Genomic DNA, 20,998 nt, shown 5'->3' on the forward strand with positions numbered 1-20,998 from the left:
TGGCTTGAAGTGCCAGGCTATTAAATTTTTCCCACACTTTTATATACCTCAGTCAGTCCTTTATGTATTCATATATGGACTAAAATCTCATTTTTACTTGAGGGTTAAATATTAGAAGTTGAAATTTTGACATAATATGGCATGAAAATGAAGTTAGGCAATAGTCATTTTATTAAGGACGATAACTTACAGATGCAGAGGAAAAGAAAAGGGAAGAAACATGAAGTTCATGCCTATGGCTGCACTGTTTAAGCCACAAAACAGTATTAAAATATAGCAATGGATAGTTGGTATCCTAAATATACAAATATTTCCTGGAACTTTAATACAAGAAACTCAAAGGCACTAGGAGGAAATGGGCTAAAGACAAGGAAGAAATACAGTTATGAAATTATATTTTATGCAAACGTGAAAAAGTTCTATCTCACTAACAGTAATTAAATTAAAGCAAACAGTATATCATTTTAACTTATTGGGAAAAGATTTATTTTAAACTAATAACCATATTGTCAAAAAGCACTTGTTTTACATGACTGATGAGACTGTAAATTTCTAAAGTCTTTAGAAAGTTATTTAGCAATATGTATTAAGAGATTTTGAAAGGTTACTTCCTTCGACTTTTAGAAAAGTAACCTTAAGAAAGAGATATACATTAAGTGTCTTGTTAAAACGGAAAGAGCTAGAGAGCTCATGGGGACTGAACAGAAGTCTTGAGCTCTGTCTAGAGGTCAACACACAATGATTTTATGTATCACTGTTAAGCTATGTCTCTAATTGTGAAAAATGCCTTATTTTCTGTTTTCTAAAATAAGCCTATATTACTATTATAATCTTTCCACTCTAACAAAAACAATAAAATGTAAAAATTGTATATATATGGTTCAGATGAGAAAACAGTAAAATTGGTATTTTACTGTTAGTTTATCAAACCTCTGAAAAGAACATATTTTAGTGAAATTGTTCCTGGTATTCTTTCTGATAAAAAATGAAGAAGTTCAAGAAAAATAAGCAACCACCATCAATAAAAAAGTGTCCCAAACATTTACTGACATTTTTTTCCCCAAATGTGACAGTGTTAAGAAAGTTTGTCTGAAATAAGTATCTCTTATAGATACAAAGAAGCTGTTGTGGCTTATGAGAACGCAAAACAGTGGAACAGCGTGATCCGCATCTACCTGGACCACCTCAACAATCCAGAAAAGGCTGTCAGTATTGTCAGAGAAACCCAGTCCCTGGATGGAGCCAAGATGGTAGCCCGGTAACGTAACGCATTAATATTTTTGGACTTCCAAAAACGAACCTTAAAAGAGAGCCCCCGCTTCCTCTTATCAAAAAATCGATTCAAATGGAATACTTATTCTGTTTTGGGGGGGGGTTTAAAAATTATATCTAAGTGTTTAAATTCAAAGGCTGTTTGTTGTGGTCAACGTATGAGAGTATGTTTTCCAAATATAAACATATGGTATAGAACTGCAGTTTACCGAATACATTTTTACTTTTAAATTGTTTCTCCAGGTTGAAAAAGATCTTATTTTGTAAATGACAAACTTCTTTTAAATGAGTCAAGTTCATTAAAGTACTTTGCTTCAGGTTTTTTCTACAGCTAGGTGACTACGGGTCTGCCATCCAGTTTCTTGTTATGTCCAAATGTAATAATGAAGCTTTCACACTGGCTCAGCAGCACAACAAAATGGAAATCTATGCGGACATTATCGGTAAATATCGTTTTATTCCCTAATTTCTCTTAAAGACTTTATCAAAGGAACGCTTTGACTCTTATGGTCTAATGATCAGATTTTTATATTCACAAGGACATGCACACACACCATTTATACACAGACACACACACCAGCTATATGTAACTTGTTAGATTTCAAGATCCCTACTATACCTTAAAGATGAGACGATATTATAAGACCATTTTCAAAAATTAAGGTGTTTTGGGTGACTTCTGCGAGAGGCCAGGTTCCCCAAATCCTGCTACTGCTCAAGGAACCTGGTAAAGCAAGGTTCCAAGACGAAGGTAATAGGAAATGAAGAATGATTTTTGAAAAAGTAAATGTTTTCATAAATTTTTTTAATTGAGTTATAAATTAAGAATATATGGGGGCTTCCCTGGTGGCGCAGTGGTTGAGAGTCCGCCTGCCGATGCAGGGGACACGGGTTTGTGCCCCGTTCTAGGAGGATCCCACATGCCGCGGAGCAGCTAGGCCTGTGAGCCATGGCCGCTGAGCCTGCGCGTCCAGAGCCTGTGCTCCGCAACGGGAGAGGCCACAACAGTGAGAGGCCCACGTACCGCAAAAAAAAGAGAATATGTGATGTGGTTTTTAAAGATTTTGAAAGTACAAAAGAAAATTTTATATTCTGAGAATACTGGCTTATACGTTTTCTTCCCACGTTTGTAATTATTCTTAGAAATTACTGAAACAATTTTCAGATTTTTCACTTCATGGGCCATGTATAACATTATTTGTGGTGTGATTTTTCTTCTTTTTTTCCTTTTTTATTGTAAAATATACATAATGTAAATTTACCATTTTAACCATTTTTAAGTGAACAGTTTGGTTGCATTAAGTACATTCGCATTGTTGTGCAACTATCACCACATCCGTCTCCAGAACTTTGTCATCATCCTAAACTAAAACTATATACCCATTAAACAAGAGCTCCCATTCCCCTCACCTCCCAGCCTCATAACCACTGTTCTACTTTCTGTCGCTATGATTTTGACTACTCGTGGCACCTTTTATAAGTGGAATTATAATATTTGTCCTGTTATGTTATTTCGTTTTTTTACAATTCACAAAATGACTGTAAGAATTGTTGGTGGGATTCATGAGAAAATTTTTGTTTCAGTCTTCAAGGGAAGTAATAGGTAAAAGCATCTTCTAATGTCTTAGGAAGTCATTCAGGTAATTGGAGAAAATAAAGAGCTAAAGAAAAAAAGGAAATACAAATAAAAGCAACATTACCAATATTAATGTTTAACATGACAGATGACATTTCTGTCCTAACAATTGCAAATCATCATTGCACGAAAGCATTTAGGTTTTTCTAATTTCAGAAGGATGTGGCTTATCCTAAATCATGCACACACACATATACACACATATGCCCTCCCACTCCCAAAACATAACACACTTTTCTTCACCTTTCTTTACTCCCTTCTTTTATAAACTCCATATCTGCCTTGGTCTGGAGACACAGAGCTGTTCTTATACTTTGGTGCCCTACTGGGCCTCCAACTCTCATGCGTAAACATAAACAATGAATTGGAATTCCAGCAGCTTTGGGGTCTTCTGTGCTTAATATGTTTAAGCCTGTAAAAGAAAAACAGAAAAGGGACTTCCCTGGTGGTTAAGACCCCACGCACCCAATGCAGGGGGCCCGGGTTTGATCTCTGGTCAAGGCGCTAGAGCCCGCATCCCACAACTAAGATCCAGTGCAGCCAAATAAAAATTAATTAATTAAATAAATATTTTTTTTAAAAAGGAAAAACAGTAATTATCTTTAAATAGCATCTGTTGTCCATTTGAGTATCATCTCCCTTGTCTGACAAATACATACAGACTATTGTTTAAACTGGGCACTGGAGAAAGGAGATGGATTACATTTGCATTATGGTTAACTTTGCTCCTGATTGTTCTGAAACCCTAGGGAAATCCTGGATTGTTCCTTGTTTTAGGAAATAAGATTGAGACTCTTAAAGAAAGGTAAAAGTCACTAAGGGTAATGTCAAACCGTAACCCAGCTTCTCACAAAGCGTCATAACTTCCTCTCCTGATTGTTATTTAGAGCAAAAAGAAGATGGAACATAATTGATATGTGGGGTTATTATGGTGAATGTGTTTTGTGATGAAAAAGACACTGATAATAATATTTGCTGTTAAAAGGTTTTCATCACCTCTTTTTAGATCACCTCTTTTTAGATCCTATTTTTAGATTAGCAATAAGAGGTAAACAAGTTTTGCTCAGATATTTTACTCAATGAATTTCTGTTGTAGGTTCTGAAGACACTACTAATGAGGACTATCAAAGCATTGCCTTATATTTCGAAGGAGAAAAAAGACATTTTCAGGCTGGAAAATTCTTCTTGCTGTGTGGCCAGTATTCACGAGTGAGTATTTGCCAAGAAAACATACTTTGGACTCTGTAGGAATGATCAGATAAAATAAATAATGGTATTAAAATAATGATAATCATTAAAATAACGATATTATTTTAAGTAATATTTTAAAATATATTACGCTCCCAGACACCCAGATTTGAAATCTCAGAGTCAGCCTTAAACTCTTCCCCTCTCTCCCACATCCAGTCACATTCTGCCTTCGTAACCTCTCTCACAGCTCTCTCTTTTTCGTTCTAACTACCATCCATATAATCCAAACCTGGGTCACCTCACTTTAGATTATGGCAATGGTTTCCTATTTTCCTCGTTTTTAGCTTCTCTGTCTATAACTCATCCTTCATTTTGTTCCCCAAATGGCACTAACTTCGACTGACAAAGAGCCCCTAAAGCAGGGGTTACGGTGTTCAAGCAAGGGACGTAAACAAGTGAAGCTGCAGGGTCAGGCTGTGCGTTCACTGAGTGACCGGGTAGGGACTGCTGGATGGGACGCGTTTTGTCTGAAAGGAACAGCTGTTTCTCACCTCCAAAAAAGTGTTGCCATTCAGGAGTTTGGGCCTACTAGCTCAGATCATAGGATTTTTTCACAAGAAACACAAGTCTGGGTCAATATTAAAATATAGACCCAGATATTTGTATAACATCTCGCTGGCCAAAGAAACATGTCTGTGTATGAATTCAGGCCATCAATTTGCTGTTCTGGCCTCTTAGTTACTGAGTCTAAACTCCTTAGCTGGCACTCAAGAGAATTTCCACAATTGACCAACCAGCCTGAACTTCCCAATCTGGCATCTAGCTTTTTCCATTGAAGAATCCTACGCTTCCGCTAGCCTTCTCCCGTCCCTGTTCTCCACCTGGGTTCCTCTTTGCCCTCTTCCCCACCTTCCACAGACCTGTTCATCTTCAAGTCCTTTTCCTCTGTGTTATCTTCAAGATCATCCTCATGTCTAATCATCTTTTCTTCTTCAGACCACCTATAAAGCCAACTGGCAATACTGCCCATTTGTCTCTGAAACTTTTATAACTTTAAACGTCTTCATAGGTGTGGTGGTGTGGTGTTCAGGAGTTAGACAACTATGGCTTAAAATATTTGATTATAATAATTATATTTTCATCACATCACATAGATCTCTCCAATTAGATTGTACATGATACAAAGAGACGGCCTGGTATTTTCCATAGCATCTAGCACAGTCTCATATACAGAGCAGCAAGTTGTCAGTAAATATTTGTTGAGTGAATAAATGAATGAAAATAATTAACTCTTCCTACCTAAAGAGGGCACATTTTTCATTCTGATTTCATTTGAAATCAGAATTAGATTCTTCAAAGGGTCAACTGGATCCTTCCACTTTTTAAACTACACTCAGCCTTTTAAGTATATATTTTAAGACTCAGCACTGTGCAAGCTCCTGGTTAAGATGAAGATACTTTCACAAACTGTGATTACTTTGTTTGTGTGAAAACTTTGTTTTTCCCAATGTGAAAGCAGTCTGAAAATTTTTAATTTCTATTCAATTCTCATTTCAGGCACTTAAACACTTGCTGAAATGTCCAAGCTCAGAAGACAATGCAGCAATAGAAATGGCAATTGAAACTGTAAGTTAACTCTGGAATGAAACTTTCATGAATGCTAATTATTTTTTTAACTTTTTGAGGAAATTTCCAAACATTTACAAAAGTAGACCAAACAGCATAACAACCCCCCAGATACCCATCATCTGATTTCAACAGCTGTCCGCACATGGCCAGTCATATTTTATTCATACCTCCACCCTCTTTCCCTATATTATTTTAAAGCAAATCACAGACATATCATTTCGTTTGTGGATACAAAATCTATCTCTAAAAGATAAGAACCTTTGCATTTTCTTTTAGGTGTAACTTGCATACAGTAAAATACACGAATCTTAAATATGCAACTCAATTAGTTTTTTCAAATAAAATCTGTGTACACCTTTGTAACCCCCATCCAGATCAAGCTGGGCCCAGAAGGCCCACTGCTGCCTCCCAGTGTTCCCCACCAGGGGTAACCACAATTCTGACTTCTATTCTTATAGATTGGTTTTCATGTTTATGGATTTCATGTAAATGAAATCATACACATATTCTCTTTTGTGTCCAATTTCTTTCAGTCAACATTAAGTCTGCGAAAGCATCTGTGTTATCATGTGTAGCAATAGTTCATTCTTATTCATTGCTGTGTAGTATTCCACCATATGACTGTCACAATTTCTTTACTCATTATTCTGTTAATGGACATTTAGGTTGTCTCAGTTTGGGCATATTATGAATAAAGTTGCCATAATGCTGTTCATGTCTTTTTGTGTACATAAATAAGCCCTCAGTTTTATTGGGTATATATCCATGAATAGAATTATTAGGTCACAGAGCATATATATCTTCAGCAATAGTAGGTACTGCCAAACATTTTTTTCAAAGTAGTTGTACCAGTTTCACTCTACCAACAATGTAAAAGAATGTAGTTGCTTCCCATCTTCACCAGCACTTAACAGTCTATTTCATTGTAACTATGATAGATGTGCAGTGGTATCTCGTATGGTTTTAGTTCATTTTTCAAAAGAATAATGAAAGTGAGCATTTTTTCATGTGTTCATTAGCCATTCAAATATCCTCTTTTATAAGTTCTGTTCAAATCTTTTTCCTAATTTTTAATTGTATCATCTCATTCTTACTGATTTGTAGGACTGTATTATATATTCTGGATACAAGTCGTTTCATCAGATAGATGCATTGTTGTAACATGTATCAGTACTTTATTCCTCTTAAAGCCTAATAATATTTAATTGAATGTGTACACGCTGCATTTATCCATTCATCAGTTGATACACATTTGGGTTGTTTCCACTTTGGGGCTATTATGAATAATGCTGCTGTGAACATTTGTGTACAAGTTTTTGTGTGGACATGTGTTTTCATTTCTCTTGGGTATATACCTAGGAGCAGAACTGCTAGGCCACATGTTAAGTCTATGTTTAACATTTTGAGTAACTGCCAAACTGTTTCCCAAAGCAGCTACACCACTTTAAATTCCCAGCAACAATGTATTGGGATTCCAGTTTCTCCAACAATAATTTCTTCTTTTTTTTTTTTTTTTTTTTTTTTTTTTTGCGGTACGCGGGCCTCTCACTGTTGTGGCCTCTCCCGTTGCGGAGCACAGGCTCCGGACGCACAGGCTCAGCAGCCATGGCTCACGGGCCCAGCTGCTCCGTGGCATGTGAGATCTTCCTGGACCGGGGCACGAACCCGTGTCCCCTGCATCGGCAGGCAGACTCTCAACCACTGCGCCACCGGGGAAGCCCCCCAACAATAATTTCTTGATATTGCTCCTTCGCTCTTGCTGTTACCCACACCTAGGACGCCCTCCCTCCTGCACCCCTGCCTCCTACCCAACATGCAGGACCCACTTCACACGCCACTCCCTGTAAAGTTTTCCTGAACTGTCCTCTGGATGAAATTTCACCCTCCTTGGAATCCTGTAAGTACTCTGAACCTTACTTACTGCTAAAGTTAACCCCCTTCAGATTAGTAGTTCCTCAAGGTCAAAGGCCCATCTCTTTATAGAGTGTTTAGCACATTGTGGACACTCAATATTTATTGAAACTACTATGCAGGTGATATTAGTTTCCTTCCCATTCCTTTATCCCTTTATCTTCTTTCCACCTTGAGACACCTCCCCTGAAAAAAATAAGTCACCTTTACTTGTAACATGCATTTTCTCACAACCTGTGCACTGGTACCTGCTGATTCTCAACCAGAAGGCATAGCCCTTAATCATTTGAGAACATCTTTAAAATGTTCATGCTTCACTCACCCCCACGCCCATCCTCTACACCTCAGAGTTCTGAAATACCTTCTTGGTGTGTGTGTTGGAGAAGGGGGGCAGTAATAGACCCCTAGTTGGGAATCATCACCTGAGAGAACCCACGATAGGGATGGGAAAGATGGGTCTGTACAGCATCCGACGGTTAGCTTTGTGGGGGGCCTGCTCACCTTGCAGTCAGCTTCTGCCTTCACCCCTCTGTAAACCTTCTCTAAAAGGTCCCCACTGATCTCATCCTTGCTAAATACGGACGTCCCTTCTCAGCCTGCACCCTACCCCATGTTATGGCAGCATTTTACGCTATTACAGCGCATCTTTCTCGAACTTCTTACTCCCTTAGAACACTGCTTCTCTGCTCTCCAGGTACTCCTCAGATGTCCCTTCGCAGCCTCCTTCTCTGGCTCCTCTGCCCATCAGTGGAAGTGTCCTCAGCATTCTGTCTCCACCCTTCTTTTAACTTTAATTCTGAGTGGCCACATCTGTTCCCTGCTGGCTCCCCTTTCCATCTATCCTAATGTCTTGGGTGTGATCAAGTCCCTGAAATTCAAACTTAACTGGGCATCTTATATTTTTTGTTTGCTTTAGCTGGCAACACTGCCTGTTTGGCACCAGTCCAAGCCCTTTATGTGTATTAACTTATTTAATGCTTACAACAATTCTGTGAGTTAGGTATTGTTTTTATCCTCTTTGAGGTCCCAAGAGTGACCTGCTCTAGATCACACAGGTTATCTTTTGACCTCAGGCAGGCTGACCCCGAAGCCCTTGCTTTAACCATTTCTCCGTACGGGCTTATTCACCCAAAGCCACGCACAAAAGCCATCGAGGTGATGAGCTCTACCTTCTCTTCCTTCCTTAGAGCAGTGGCGAGAGCAGAGGCAACAGATTGGTCAAAGCTTAGCTTTCCTACACCGGTGACAACCACAGTCAGTGGAGCGTGCAGAAATTCTGCAGCCTGAGAGCCTCTGTCCCCCACAGGTTCACGGCGACCTCTTCTGTGCTCAAGTCAGCTGATCTCATCCTTCCTCTCCTGCACAATGAAATTCCGAACTTTTCCTTACACTTTCCCGGAGGGGTGGCAAGCTAGGCCAACATGTTGATCTGTCCCTAATGAGTTTCCTTTCTTTTCTGGTAGCTTTTCTCACTGTATCGCTAATGTGACTGCGCTGTTCAATGTTCCTTCTCCTTGGCTGAGCTCCAGTTGGGTTCTTGGCTCACCTCTTCTTTATAGACACAAGACTCTTAAGCCTCCTAGTCTTGTCAGTAACTATTCCTACTATCTAAATCTAATACATTTCCGTCCTCCAATTTGATAAATAATTTTCCTGATCAACACGGCAGTGATTTAAGTCTGAGCTTTATGGAGATGACTCTCAAATCCAGATTTCCAGGCCAAAGTCCTCTCCAGAACTCCACCCCACATTTCCAGCTGCCTGCCCTCTTCTGGGACCCTCTGGCCGTACTTTTATTTCTACTTTAAATTACATGTAGCCATATGCAGGTGCCTTTTCTCAGGGAGCTGCTGGAGATGAGGCACTTGGAGGTATATTGTTGTATAAGGCCCAGTTCCTGTGCTCAAGATGGCATTCTCTCCATGTCACAGTCACTTAAGAAAGTTTTTATTGAAACATCCAAGAAGTACATTCTCTCTGTGTGTAAAAAAAATACCACAGTATTTTGATACGGCAACTTAGAAAAGCTATAGCTTCTAAGGATGGTTTTTATTAATGGAAACTCTACAAATGAATGAAGACATACCCTGAGCTTACATCATGTTTCAGGCACTTGATTATAGGTATTTTTACACAATTTTTAAATTTCATCTCCTCAGTAGATTATTTGTCCTCCCCCCGCCACCCCGCCGTCCATGACCACCCCTTCCTAAGTTTAAGATGCTGGACTTATATTGTTTCTTTCTCTTCCTAAACAGGTTGGTCAGGCCAAAGATGAACTGCTGACCAGTCAACTGATAGACCACCTTATGGGGGAGAGTGATGGCATGCCTAAGGTACTAAAAGTGTTTTCGCCACTGAGATTCTCAAGTATCTTAGTTATGGTTTTACTTTATTCTGCCCTGTTTTTATCTATTATGGCTTTTGCATCATAGATGTAAAAAATTTTCTTTCTGGGTGCAGCTTTAGGTCATCTAGACAGACCCTGCATTTTAGATATTGTGTACATTCACTCTTTGAAATTGGCATTGCCCCCTGTGAAATAGCCACGCCCTTCTGGGTAACAATCCTCACCACCCACAATTTTTCTCAAATGTTATAGAGTTTTATTTATTCTAGGAACTATAAAAATGATTACTAAAACCATGAGTTAGCACTAATCCCTAAAAATCAGTGTACTTTGTTCATATTTCAGAAATTTGGGGACTTGATAAAAATCCTATTTACTGTAAAAGTAACTCACTGAAAATATAAAATAGAAATAAATCATTAAGAACACGTTTTCGAAATAGGTGACTCTTGGATTTTGTGCAGAAGTTGGTCTTCTCTCAGTCCTAAGGACGACAGACCTTTTTCAGAATGCCCCTAGAGCCTTTTTTTCACTTTTGCTTTGGTGTTTTAAGGGGATCTGCTTGTGAAGGAAACTCGAGTACAGTTGACCCTTGAACGACACGGGTGTGAACTGCACAGGTCCGCTTATACACAGATTTTTTTCAATAGTGAATACTATAGTACTACCCAATCTCAGGTTGATTGAATCCGAGGATACAGAGGAACTGCAGATACAGAAGGGTGACTATAAATTAAACACTGATTTTCAACTGCGTGGAGGTCGGTGTCCCCTAACCCCAGCATTGTTCAAGGGTCAGTTGTAAGTGATTTGGATACAAGGTGCTGGAATGTCATAGCTGGAGAGGATTGTAGCCATCCTGATCCCTGAGTCCGTTTTCTGTATTTTACAGATAAAGACACTGAGACCCAGGGAGGCTAAGTTAATCTGCCAAAGGGCACAGGCCCTTAAACTGTGCCGAATCACCTCACCTTATGTCCACTTATTCTAATAATCAGCACACCAGCATCAAGTATGTGAAGTTGTTTAGAGTTAACATAGAAATGGAAAATGGGCCAAAGAAAATTTTATAGGCCAGAGAAATTTATATAGGTGTAAAAATTTTTGAAATCTTGCGAAGTTGCTACATTGTATAAGAGCACCTTTCCGTGTGAAGCACATGAGAGAGAACTCTATGGACTAGGGTTAGCAGGCAGACTCTGAAGCCAGACCACTGTGCTTCAGATCCTGGCTCTGGAGAGGTGCTGTTATGTTTCAGTTTCTCATCAGTGAAATTAGTACAAAATCGCACCTTCCTCCCAGGGAGGGTATGAGGATTTAACCGAGTTATTACTTCTAAGGATACTTAGAATACTTACCTGGCACATATTAAACCCTGAATAAATACTTGATAAATAATTCTTTTTTTGTTTGTTTTTTTGCGGTACGCGGGCCTCCCACCACTGCGGCCTCTCCCATTGCGGAGCACAGGGTCCGGACGGACGCGCAGGCTCAGCGGCCATGGCCAACGGGCCCAGCCGCTCCGCAGCATGTGGGATCCTCCTGGACCGGGGCATGAACCTGCGCCCCCTGCATCGGGAGGCGGACCCCCAACCACTGTGCCACCAGGGAAGCCCGATAAATAATTCTTTATTTGTTGGCTTTAAAAAAAAAAAACAATTTTGGGCTTCCCTGGTGGCACAGTGGTTGAGAATCTGCCTGCTAATGCAGGGGACACGGGTTCGAGCCCTGGTCTGGGAGGATCCCACATGCCGCGGAGCAATTAGGCCCGTGAGCCACAACTACTGAGCCTGCGCGTCTGGAGCCTGTGCTCCACAACAAGAGAGGCCGCAATAGTGAGAGGCCTGCACACCGCGATGAAGAGTGGCCCCCGCTTGCCACAACTGGAGAAAGCCCTCGCACAGAAACGAAGACGCAACACAGCAAAAATTAATTAATTAATTAATAAACTCCTACCCCCAACACCTTCTTTAAAAAAAAAAAAATTTCAACCCTCAGTTACTGGAGAGTGAACGTGATTCTAACAGAAATGCAAAATTTTAGATGTTTCTCCCTTTAGCAAATGCAGAAAGTGATGTTTCTCTAACGGCTTGTATGTCAGGATGCCAAGTACCTGTTCCGCTTGTACATGGCCCTGAAGCAGTACCGAGAAGCCGCCCGGACTGCCATCATCATTGCCAGGGAAGAGCAGTCTGCAGGTAGGTCCCCAGTAGGCATGCTTTTCTCCCCAAACAAGTAGTAGAAGCCAGCTCCAGTCCCTTCTCTGTCCATTTCCAATCTAGGATTGCTTTGAGCCCAAAAGGCTAGGCGGATGACCATTTCTGGGCTTCAGGGAAGTAAAATCATTCACCATCACAGAACAGCCCCAGTGAAGCCTTCTCATGTTCGGTGCTAGTTCCTCTCCTCCTCACAGTTCTGTCTCCTGGACGACGGCTTCTCTGACCTCTCCAGCCCACAGACCCCCCCTGCACTTTCACTACACTTTCTTTCCATCCCAGGTGTTTGGCCTTAACAATATAAAACATTACAAGGTGGAAGACGATGTGGTATTCTTATTGACCTAGTTCTTTATAACACGCAGGGACTGTTTATAGAATCTCTAGAATGGGTCTGTTCATGTCTATGCTCTGTAAATACTCATTGAACAAGTCAGAATTAGTCTGACATCTTCACTAATTTTTGCAAGCTGATTCTTTTAGTTGTTCATAAATATGGAATACAATTTTGGAAAATATGGAATTAAATGTCATTCTTTATTACTTAGTAACTTAATAAGATGATTAACAAAATCCACCTGTAAAATGGTGGCCCATAGAAAGTCCTCAGATCTCATCCTTTGCAGTAATGTCATCTTACCACCTCTTTTCAAGGAAACTATCGGAATGCACATGACGTTCTCTTCAGCATGTATGCAGAACTTAAATCTCAGAAGATCAAAATTCCCTCTGAAATGGCCACCAACCTCATGATTCTGCACAGTTACATACTAGTGAAGGTGAGGCCCTTTGAGTGACTTGGGACACAGTCTGCCAGGTGCGCTAATCACCTGAAGGTCTTTCGTTCTGGGCACCTCTCCATTGGACTAGAGCCATTTCCTAGATCTCTGTAGCGTTAACCGAAAAAGCAAGATACAGAATAATTATACAATATGCTGCCTTTTGTGTACCCAAAGGCAGAAATATATATATATGTTTTCATTGCAAATAAAATTAGAAATATACTTTTAAAAAAAGTCTAGGAAACATAGTTTCCTAAAGGGATCAAGGCGTGGGGCAGAGGAGGCGTGGCACCAAACCCAGTCAGGGGAGAAGAGGGAGAACAGGTTTCTCCATATAGTATATCTTTTTATACTGTTTTGATTTTGAAGCATATAAATGTATTACTTGGTCAAAAAAAGATTTACGGAAAACATTTTTGTTTAACCAGAGCTTCCTAAGTTTATTTATTGTAGGATAGTGGGTTTTATGTAATTCCACTGTGTTTTAATACTATTTAATTTTCATCTGAATATAAAATAGATATTCAATGAGAAAATTTAGAGAATATAGAAAAGTATAATGAAAAAAATAACTTGCCCCCTTTAAATCCATCACCAGATATAACAATTGTTAACACTGTGTTGTATATATCCTCCATATTTCTAAAATACATGTGTGCACCCTTTTTTTTTACATTAGGAATATATTTATGTCCATAAAAATCACTGATATTTTTTAATCAGTGATTTTCAATAAAAGCAAAATAGAATATGCAAACCTGAAATACTTCTATTTATAATTTACATAAATGTTATATGTGTGTGTATATATATATATATACACACACACACACACAGTTATATACAGACACATATCTTTGTAAAAATACAGGTAGATGCCAACTTACATACTTTTCCAAATTTTCATTTATGTCAAAGTACATCTTTCCATATTAATGCTAAGTCGGTTTTCAGGCCAGACCACAAGAGCTTACACAATTTTGAAGCTTTCTAGGTTACAGCAATCACGTTATGAATGGCTTAGATCCTTATTATGGTCCATAACAGCACCGCCCAATAGAACTTTCTGCAGTGCTAGAAGTGTTCTGTATCCGCTAGCCTGGCTGTGGAGCACTTGAAATACAGATAGTGCAACTGATCAACTGAACTTTAAATTTTATATAATCTTAATTTTTATTTAACTAGCCACATGTGACTAGTGGCTACCATTTTAGGCCCCATAGGTCTATAGTCCTGATTGTAAGAGAAAACTTAGAATTCCAACTTGCACCACCAGGAGTACATTTCCCTTCGGAGCCACATGGGGTCCCTTCTCTCGTACAGAAAGGAATAGAAAGGGGGAGGGAGGACTTTCTCAGCTTCATACATCAGTGCTGGTGCCAATGTGCTGGGGCACAGAATCCAGCCTTTAGGGGTGGAAGGGAGGATAGAAACAAGTTAGTGGAAGATGGAACAAAAATAAGGATTGCTGTAAGAAGCCCTCCAGGACCAGGGCTTTCTTCCACTAAAAGCCATAGGGATGGTTCTCGAGTCTTTTTCTTTTCCTCCGGCCCCAAGAGCTGGCCCATCACTTCCACTGGACCAGACATCCTCTTCCCCTTCCACTGAAGAGCACCCGTGTGACTTCCCCTCTGCTCTAGTCTCTTACTCAAGCACCAGATATTTTCAAGATTTTTAACTGCTTGTGGTATCAAAAGGGAAACTATTAGACCTTATCAAATAAGAATTGATGTAAAAATGTCACAGCCCTCTTTGACACAAAGGACTGGAGAAAGTCAGCCACATTTCAGGGGAAATGGAGACTTGGCTTTGGTGGATGCTTCCTCCCCAGAGCTGAGACAGGGACTTTGGCTGAAGGACAGCCTGGGGCCTTTGCACATGGGTGGCTGAGCCGGGTAGTCTGAGGCCCAGGGAGTCAGTGGAGGGTGACTTTAGATTCAGTTAATATTTATGAATTACATTGCAGTGCTCAGTAAATTGTACCATCATCCACGTGCTTAGACCGGATGGATGTTATGCCTGGGAGTTATTCCGTACTCACCCTTCACCTTCTCACCAGATATCATCAGTTCTGACTCCTCGTCTGTCTACTTCTCTCCATTCCCACTGCCTGCCCTCTGTGGACCGCCTCCTCTCACTGGACGACAGCAGTGACATTGTGGTCTGGCCCTGCCGACTCCCCAGCCTCATGTCATCCTAAGTGGACCCCCTCCTTTCATCACAGATCCCACTTGTACTTACCTAAGCTCAGGCCCCTCCAACCATCGTTGCCCCTTCCCTTACACAGGCAGCGCCCTCTTCCTATAACAACTCATCCTTTCTCCTGCCTAACTCATAACTCAGCTTTCAGGTCTCACAACAACTTGTTAGTCCCCCCCTTAATGGCCAGTAAGAGATGGACCAAGGATTTGAACTCATGTTGAGTGGTCTCAGGCAAAGTAAAAAGCTGAGTGTAGAGTAGGGGTGAGGCCAGTGAGGCCAGGGGGCCAGGTAGCAGCTGCTGGAAGGAGGATAAGTAAGAGAGAAACCCCAAGTGGCATTAAAGTAAGGCTGCAAGGAGCCCGTGACCACCCGTTCAGGGTCACAATCAAGGAGTTGTTTATTTGGGTGAATGAAACATGGATTAGGGTTAATCAAAGTCTCTAAGAAGAGTAAAATTTATCATTTATTTCAGATTCACGTTAAAAATGGAGATCACATGAAAGGGGCACGTATGCTTATCCGGGTGGCCAACAACATCAGCAAATTTCCGTCACGTGAGTACTGAGAGGAGCCTGTTGTCCCCATGTCTGCCCGACTGTAGCACGCCAAGATCATCCTCACGGACTCTGCCAGCCGCTCTTCTCTACACGTAGTAACTCATTTAATCCTCACAGCAACCCCATGAAGTGGTGTAACCGGCGTCCGTCCCCAAGACCACCCCCAGGTGTGAAAATTCACGAGGGGGATTCACATAACTCAACATATAGTAGTGCTAAAGCTAAGATTTATTACAGGGAAAGGATACAAAGCAAAATCGGCAGAGGGGAAAGGTGCAGGGGGTGGGGGGCCGGAGGTCAGGGGCGAGCGTCCACAGCCCCCCTGCCACCACTCTCGCCCCAGTAAAGTCGCACTGGACACACTCAGCACCTCCAGGCAGCACGTGGAAGGTGGTGTCTACCAGGGTGCTTGTGAGAGACTCGGTACCTGGGGGTGGTCTTGGGGAGCTGGCCACGTCAGCACCCCGTGCTTAGCATGTACCAAATTTTCAGACTCCCAGAAAGCAGGTGTTCCGCATAAACCCTATTTGTACAAAAAGGTCAGGCACAGGCAGCCACTCTTCTCAGTTCTGGAAATGGCAGGAACTCTCCCAAAATCCAAGTTCCCAGATCCCAGTTTCAGGCAGATCCTTCTAAGGAATACAGTCTCAAGATTGCACACAAGTGGCCTATTGTTATTTTCCCTATTTTACAGATAAGCAAACTGGGGCAAAAGAAGTGAGGTAACACTCGCCCAAGACCATACTGTCAGCCAGCAACTCTGACTCTGTGTTCTCAACCACTGTAGACCATTGCCTCTGAAAAAGGTCCCAGTATTCTAAAAGACTTGTCATTATAACATTTTTCAGTGATTAGATTTTGCACATTCCATGACGGGGTCAACAAACGTTTGCTGTAAAGGGTCAGATGTTGAATGTTTGCGGCTTTTGTGGGCCACGTGGTCTCTGTTGCAACTATTCAACTCTGCCGTTTCGGCGTGACCCATACATAAATGGATGAGCATGGCTGTGTTACAGCAGAACTTTATTCTTTTGGACACTAAAATTTGAACCTCATAAACCTTTCACGTGTCGCAAAATATTCTTCTCCTTTTGATTTTTTTTCCAGTCGTTTAAAAATGTAAAAGTCTTTCTTAGCAAATGGGCCATACAGAAACAGAGGGCCAGATTTAGCTCACAGGTCATAATTCACCAACCCCTGTTCTCTAAATGTGTTCTTTTTTGTTACATAAAAAAGACTAAAATAATTGTACACCATGCTGGCAACGGGTGTGATAGGACAGGCATTCTCATGACTGCTGGCGGGATGGAATGGACATTGTTGTGGCCTTTCTAGAAAGCGGTTTGGCAATTTGTGCTAGGAGTATTTGTTCTTTAAAGTCACGTTCTTTGAGCCAGTAATTTGACTTTTAGGTATCTGTCCTGAAGAAACAGGTGCACGCAGAGAGGTTAGTGCATGAAATTGTTAATCTCCCCACCCATTCATCAGCAGTCCTGTCAACTGCAAAACTCTCTCAGAGGCGGGGAAGGACGCACGCAAAAGGTTTACCTCGAGGGAGTGTGGGTCCTGGTGTTACAGGCAAAACACAGTATAATCAGGGGAAAGACATTGTGGTGTGCAGTTACCTGACTCCACTGCCGTGCCCTTTCCTCGTTAAACAGTCCACTTCTGGTTCTTTGTCAGAAAAAGCAAATTTAGAGAGGTGCAATCCTGGCATCACGCCAGTAGAGGCAACGTGCTCTTTCTGCTCCTCCGTTTGCGTTGCAGACATCGTGCCGATCCTGACGTCTACCGTGATCGAGTGTCACAGGGCCGGCCTGAAGAACTCTGCCTTCAGCTTTGCAGCCATGTTGATGAGGCCCGAGTACCGCAACAAGATAGATGTCAAATACAAAAAGAAGATCGAGGCAATGGTCAGGTAGGCGGCTGTTTCTACCATCTAATCGCATTTCACAAGCGTATCTTTCAGAACGTAGCTGCTATTATGTGGGCTCAACAAGAACACAGATTGGGGGTAGCAATTAGGATTGTACTCAGCTACCAGCACCTGGAAACCCAACGATGGCTTTATCTGATTTATGTGACTCACGCACAAGGCATCGTAGCCCAGGGCTGGTGGTGCCGTGTCCCGATGTCACCAAGGACCGATCCCTCTGCCTTTTGGCTTTACCATCCAGAGCACACAGGTTTCCTCCTCATGGCTGCACAGTGGTGGTTGTCATGGTGGGGTAACATCATGTACCCCATTCAACGCAGAAAGAAGGAGGGAAATTAAAAGATGAAAAGGTCTTTTGCCTTTTTAGTTAGGAAGGACGCCACCCCCAGGACTTGCATTTACATCTCACTACTCAGCCGCGTGGATACCTCTAGCTGAAAAGCATACTGCTGAGTAAAAACCAAGTTCTCTTGGCAAGGAAGAAGGAAAAGACGGCTATTAGGGAGGCAGCAAACAGCGTGTCTGCCACAGACAAAGAGTGGATATTTCTCAGTGTAAGAAACTTGGTAATTATACCGCCTATTGCCAAGAGACTTCATTTCAAAATCCTGTGTAGCTCCAAAGGCACATAAGGCATATCCTCACTTCAGAAAGCCTAGTTTTCAACAGGAAAACTAGGAGAAAGTAGCACTCATCTTTACAAAAGGAAAAATTACCTGCAATCCTGTAGTAGTTCTGTACTACCACTTGTTCATAGCGATGACATCTGGGGTACCTGTTAGTCCCATTTTGACCAGGGAACTCAGGTATACCTGAATCTTGACCCAGAACTCTCTCATCTCAGCCAAGGGAGATGGCTACACCAGTAATGGCAAAGGGAAGCAAATACTACTTATTGTTAGCTGGGCTCATGGCAGAGAACTCTAACCTGGATAGGGGCTACACGGAACACTCCCTTTTTTTTTTCAAAGCTGATAAGCCTAAGTAGCTTCAGACCACATCAGTCTGACCCAACATACCTGCCATCAGGAAGAGTGAGGTGGGAAGAAAAAGCTAGAGCACAATTATCCCCCAGTTTCGTGCCACACCAGTCTAGGTGCCAGCTTGAAGAGGCACTGGTTATTCTCTCCCCGCGCAAGAGTACTCTTAGCTATGAGGTCTAATACGGTATCTGCTGGCTGCATGTGGCTATTTAAATTTAAATTAATTAAAAGTGAATAAAATGTAAAACTTAGCTCCTCACACTATCCAAGTGCTCTGGGCTCCACGTGGCTCATGGCTGCCGCACTGGAGAGCGCAGTCAGAACAGTGCCGCCGTCACAGAAACTTGTGCCGCACAGCCCTGGACAGCCTTTACGACTTCAGTACACAGAGGGGAAGACAGAGAGGCGGCAAGCTCACTGCTGCAGTGCGAAGGAAGACACGAGACAGCCAGACCCACCCGTGTGTTCTCCCACATAATGTGCTGTGAACTCGAGCTCCCAGAGGTGGCCATGGAGCGCTAGCCTGAGCAGTCCTCATTCCTCTCCCTCCTCCGTGGGCTGGAGCGTGTATCTCTAGTTTCAGAGTCTGACTATGAAGAAGTAGGTGCATTTTATGTGATTTTTCCTCACAGGAGACCCGATACATCCGAGACAGAAGAGGCCACAACCCCATGTCCATTCTGCGAATTTCTTCTCCCAGAGTGTGAACTCCTCTGTCCTGGATGTAAAAATAACATCCCATATTGCATTGCAACAGTAAGTTTCTTTATCATCATTTCCCTTTCTTTGCATATATATCTACAGCCCATTTGAATACTTGTTGTGTGTCAGTACTTTCTTCACTTCTGAAATAATCTTATCCCTCAAATTTCCTGCAACATCTTAGCATACAATTTCATGGTCAGCAAAGTTGAAAGTTATATTCAAGGCACATAATAACCTAAGTGAGTATCAGGAAGGCACTGTGGGGCAGGAGAGCACACACTTGGGGATCAGATGGTCCTAGGCTTAGATCATCTTTCTGCCACTTACTGGTTGCATAACCTGGTGCGATTTGCTTTTACCTTGCTAGGTCCATCAGTTAACGGTACCTGCCTATTGAGGTAAACTGCAGGTTGCCGAGAGGACATGTTTAAAGCCTTAGTACAATTCCCGGCATGCTGTAGCGCTTAATAAGTGATGGCTTTTATTGTACACTTTAATATTAAGACCTATTATTAGAAAATTTTTAAATATCAGATTATTTGTTCATCACTAGGCTAACGTAAGCTTTATTTTAAAGGAAAATAAATCTAGGTAGTGTCACAATATTGAAGATTATTCTCTTTATACGTGAATCTGATAAATTGGACTTTAGTCCTTCTGATGCCATTTCTAATTACCCACCAATGTGAAATATCAATAATTTCATAATTTAGAGGTCTGTCTGGCTTTTAACTGTAACCATGTATTATAATTGAATAATGGGGGGAGTTTTAAAAATAAAGATGAATTTTATTCTTCAACGTACTGTTTCCAGGGTCGACATATGTTAAAGGATGATTGGACGGTGTGTCCACATTGCGACTTCCCTGCGCTGTATTCAGAATTCAAGATGTAAGTGCGCATCATTTCACTCAGCCATACAGATTTATCGAATAATACGCCTTTCATTCAACCACTTTTATACTGAGGTCTCTTTATTTGTTCATGTTCTTAAAAATCTCTAAAGACTCAAATTGTCTTCTTGGAAGAACCTTCTGTGATCTTTGAGAACATTTTCCTTAAAGGGGATTTTGCATGAGACTGAATATTCCTAATTCTTAGGTCTCATGATGAACATGTACTAAGAAGTAGAAAGGAACAGTTGGTTTTCACATCACAATAACCCAAAAGTAAAGGAATATTTAATCTACTCTGTCTTTCCCTCTCCAAACAGCATGTTAAACACTGAAAGCACATGTCCTATGTGTTCAGAAAGATTAAACTTTGCTCAGCTGAAAAAAATCTCAGACTGTACCCAGTACCTGCGGACAGAAGTGGAGCAGTGAGTGGCATGTGCAGGTAAGTCAGACCATCCACTTACCTTCCCAGGGCACGAGATCCACGGGGTGGACACAGCTTTACAGTGTGTTTTGCCATTGTCTCCTTTTTGTGTATCATGTAACTTGTCAGATTTGAACAAACAAAACTTGTCAGATTTGAAACAAACCTTTGATGTACTTTAAAAAAAAAGCTAGAACGCAGGTTGTACAGTCTCCATGGTGACAAAGGTTATTTGGCCAAGCAGCATCATGGATTCCAACCAAAACGTATATTATCAAATCACATGGGCTTCTTTTTAACCAGTCCAT

The 20,998-nt window shown here is 41.4% G+C and overlaps 1 protein-coding gene across 12 annotated transcripts in view; it reads left to right on the plus strand.

Moving 5' to 3' along the window:
- The window catches only part of WDR19 (WD repeat domain 19), an 85,778-nt gene that overhangs the window by 56,542 nt on the left and 8,238 nt on the right, over positions 1–20,998 (plus strand). For 8 of the 12 annotated variants that reach the window (XM_089911792.1, XM_022565812.2, XM_022565861.2 and 5 more), the window contains 12 exons: positions 1,112–1,258; positions 1,591–1,715; positions 4,005–4,117; positions 5,657–5,725; positions 9,898–9,975; positions 12,091–12,187; positions 12,860–12,984; positions 15,662–15,743; positions 17,514–17,664; positions 19,298–19,421; positions 20,185–20,261; positions 20,584–20,708. In XM_089911792.1, coding sequence (XP_089767918.1) covers positions 1,112–1,258; positions 1,591–1,715; positions 4,005–4,117; positions 5,657–5,725; positions 9,898–9,975; positions 12,091–12,187; positions 12,860–12,984; positions 15,662–15,743; positions 17,514–17,664; positions 19,298–19,421; positions 20,185–20,261; positions 20,584–20,695 — 1,300 coding nt within the window. In that variant the 3' untranslated portion in view covers positions 20,696–20,708. Of the gene's footprint in view, positions 1–1,111; positions 1,259–1,590; positions 1,716–4,004; positions 4,118–5,656; positions 5,726–7,307; positions 7,626–9,897; positions 9,976–12,090; positions 12,188–12,859; positions 12,985–15,661; positions 15,749–17,513; positions 17,665–19,297; positions 19,422–20,184; positions 20,262–20,583; positions 20,709–20,998 lie in introns of those variants that run through there. The other 4 variants (XR_016393260.1, XR_004022274.2, XM_089911795.1 and 1 more) reach the window with 4 other exon arrangements.

The sequence above is a fragment of the Delphinapterus leucas genome, chromosome 5 (assembly GCF_059928025.1).
Source record: "Delphinapterus leucas isolate spDelLeu-1000000601 "Yukka" chromosome 5, BTC_Dleu_Yukka2, whole genome shotgun sequence".
In the NCBI taxonomy this organism is placed as follows: domain Eukaryota; kingdom Metazoa; phylum Chordata; class Mammalia; order Artiodactyla; family Monodontidae; genus Delphinapterus; species Delphinapterus leucas.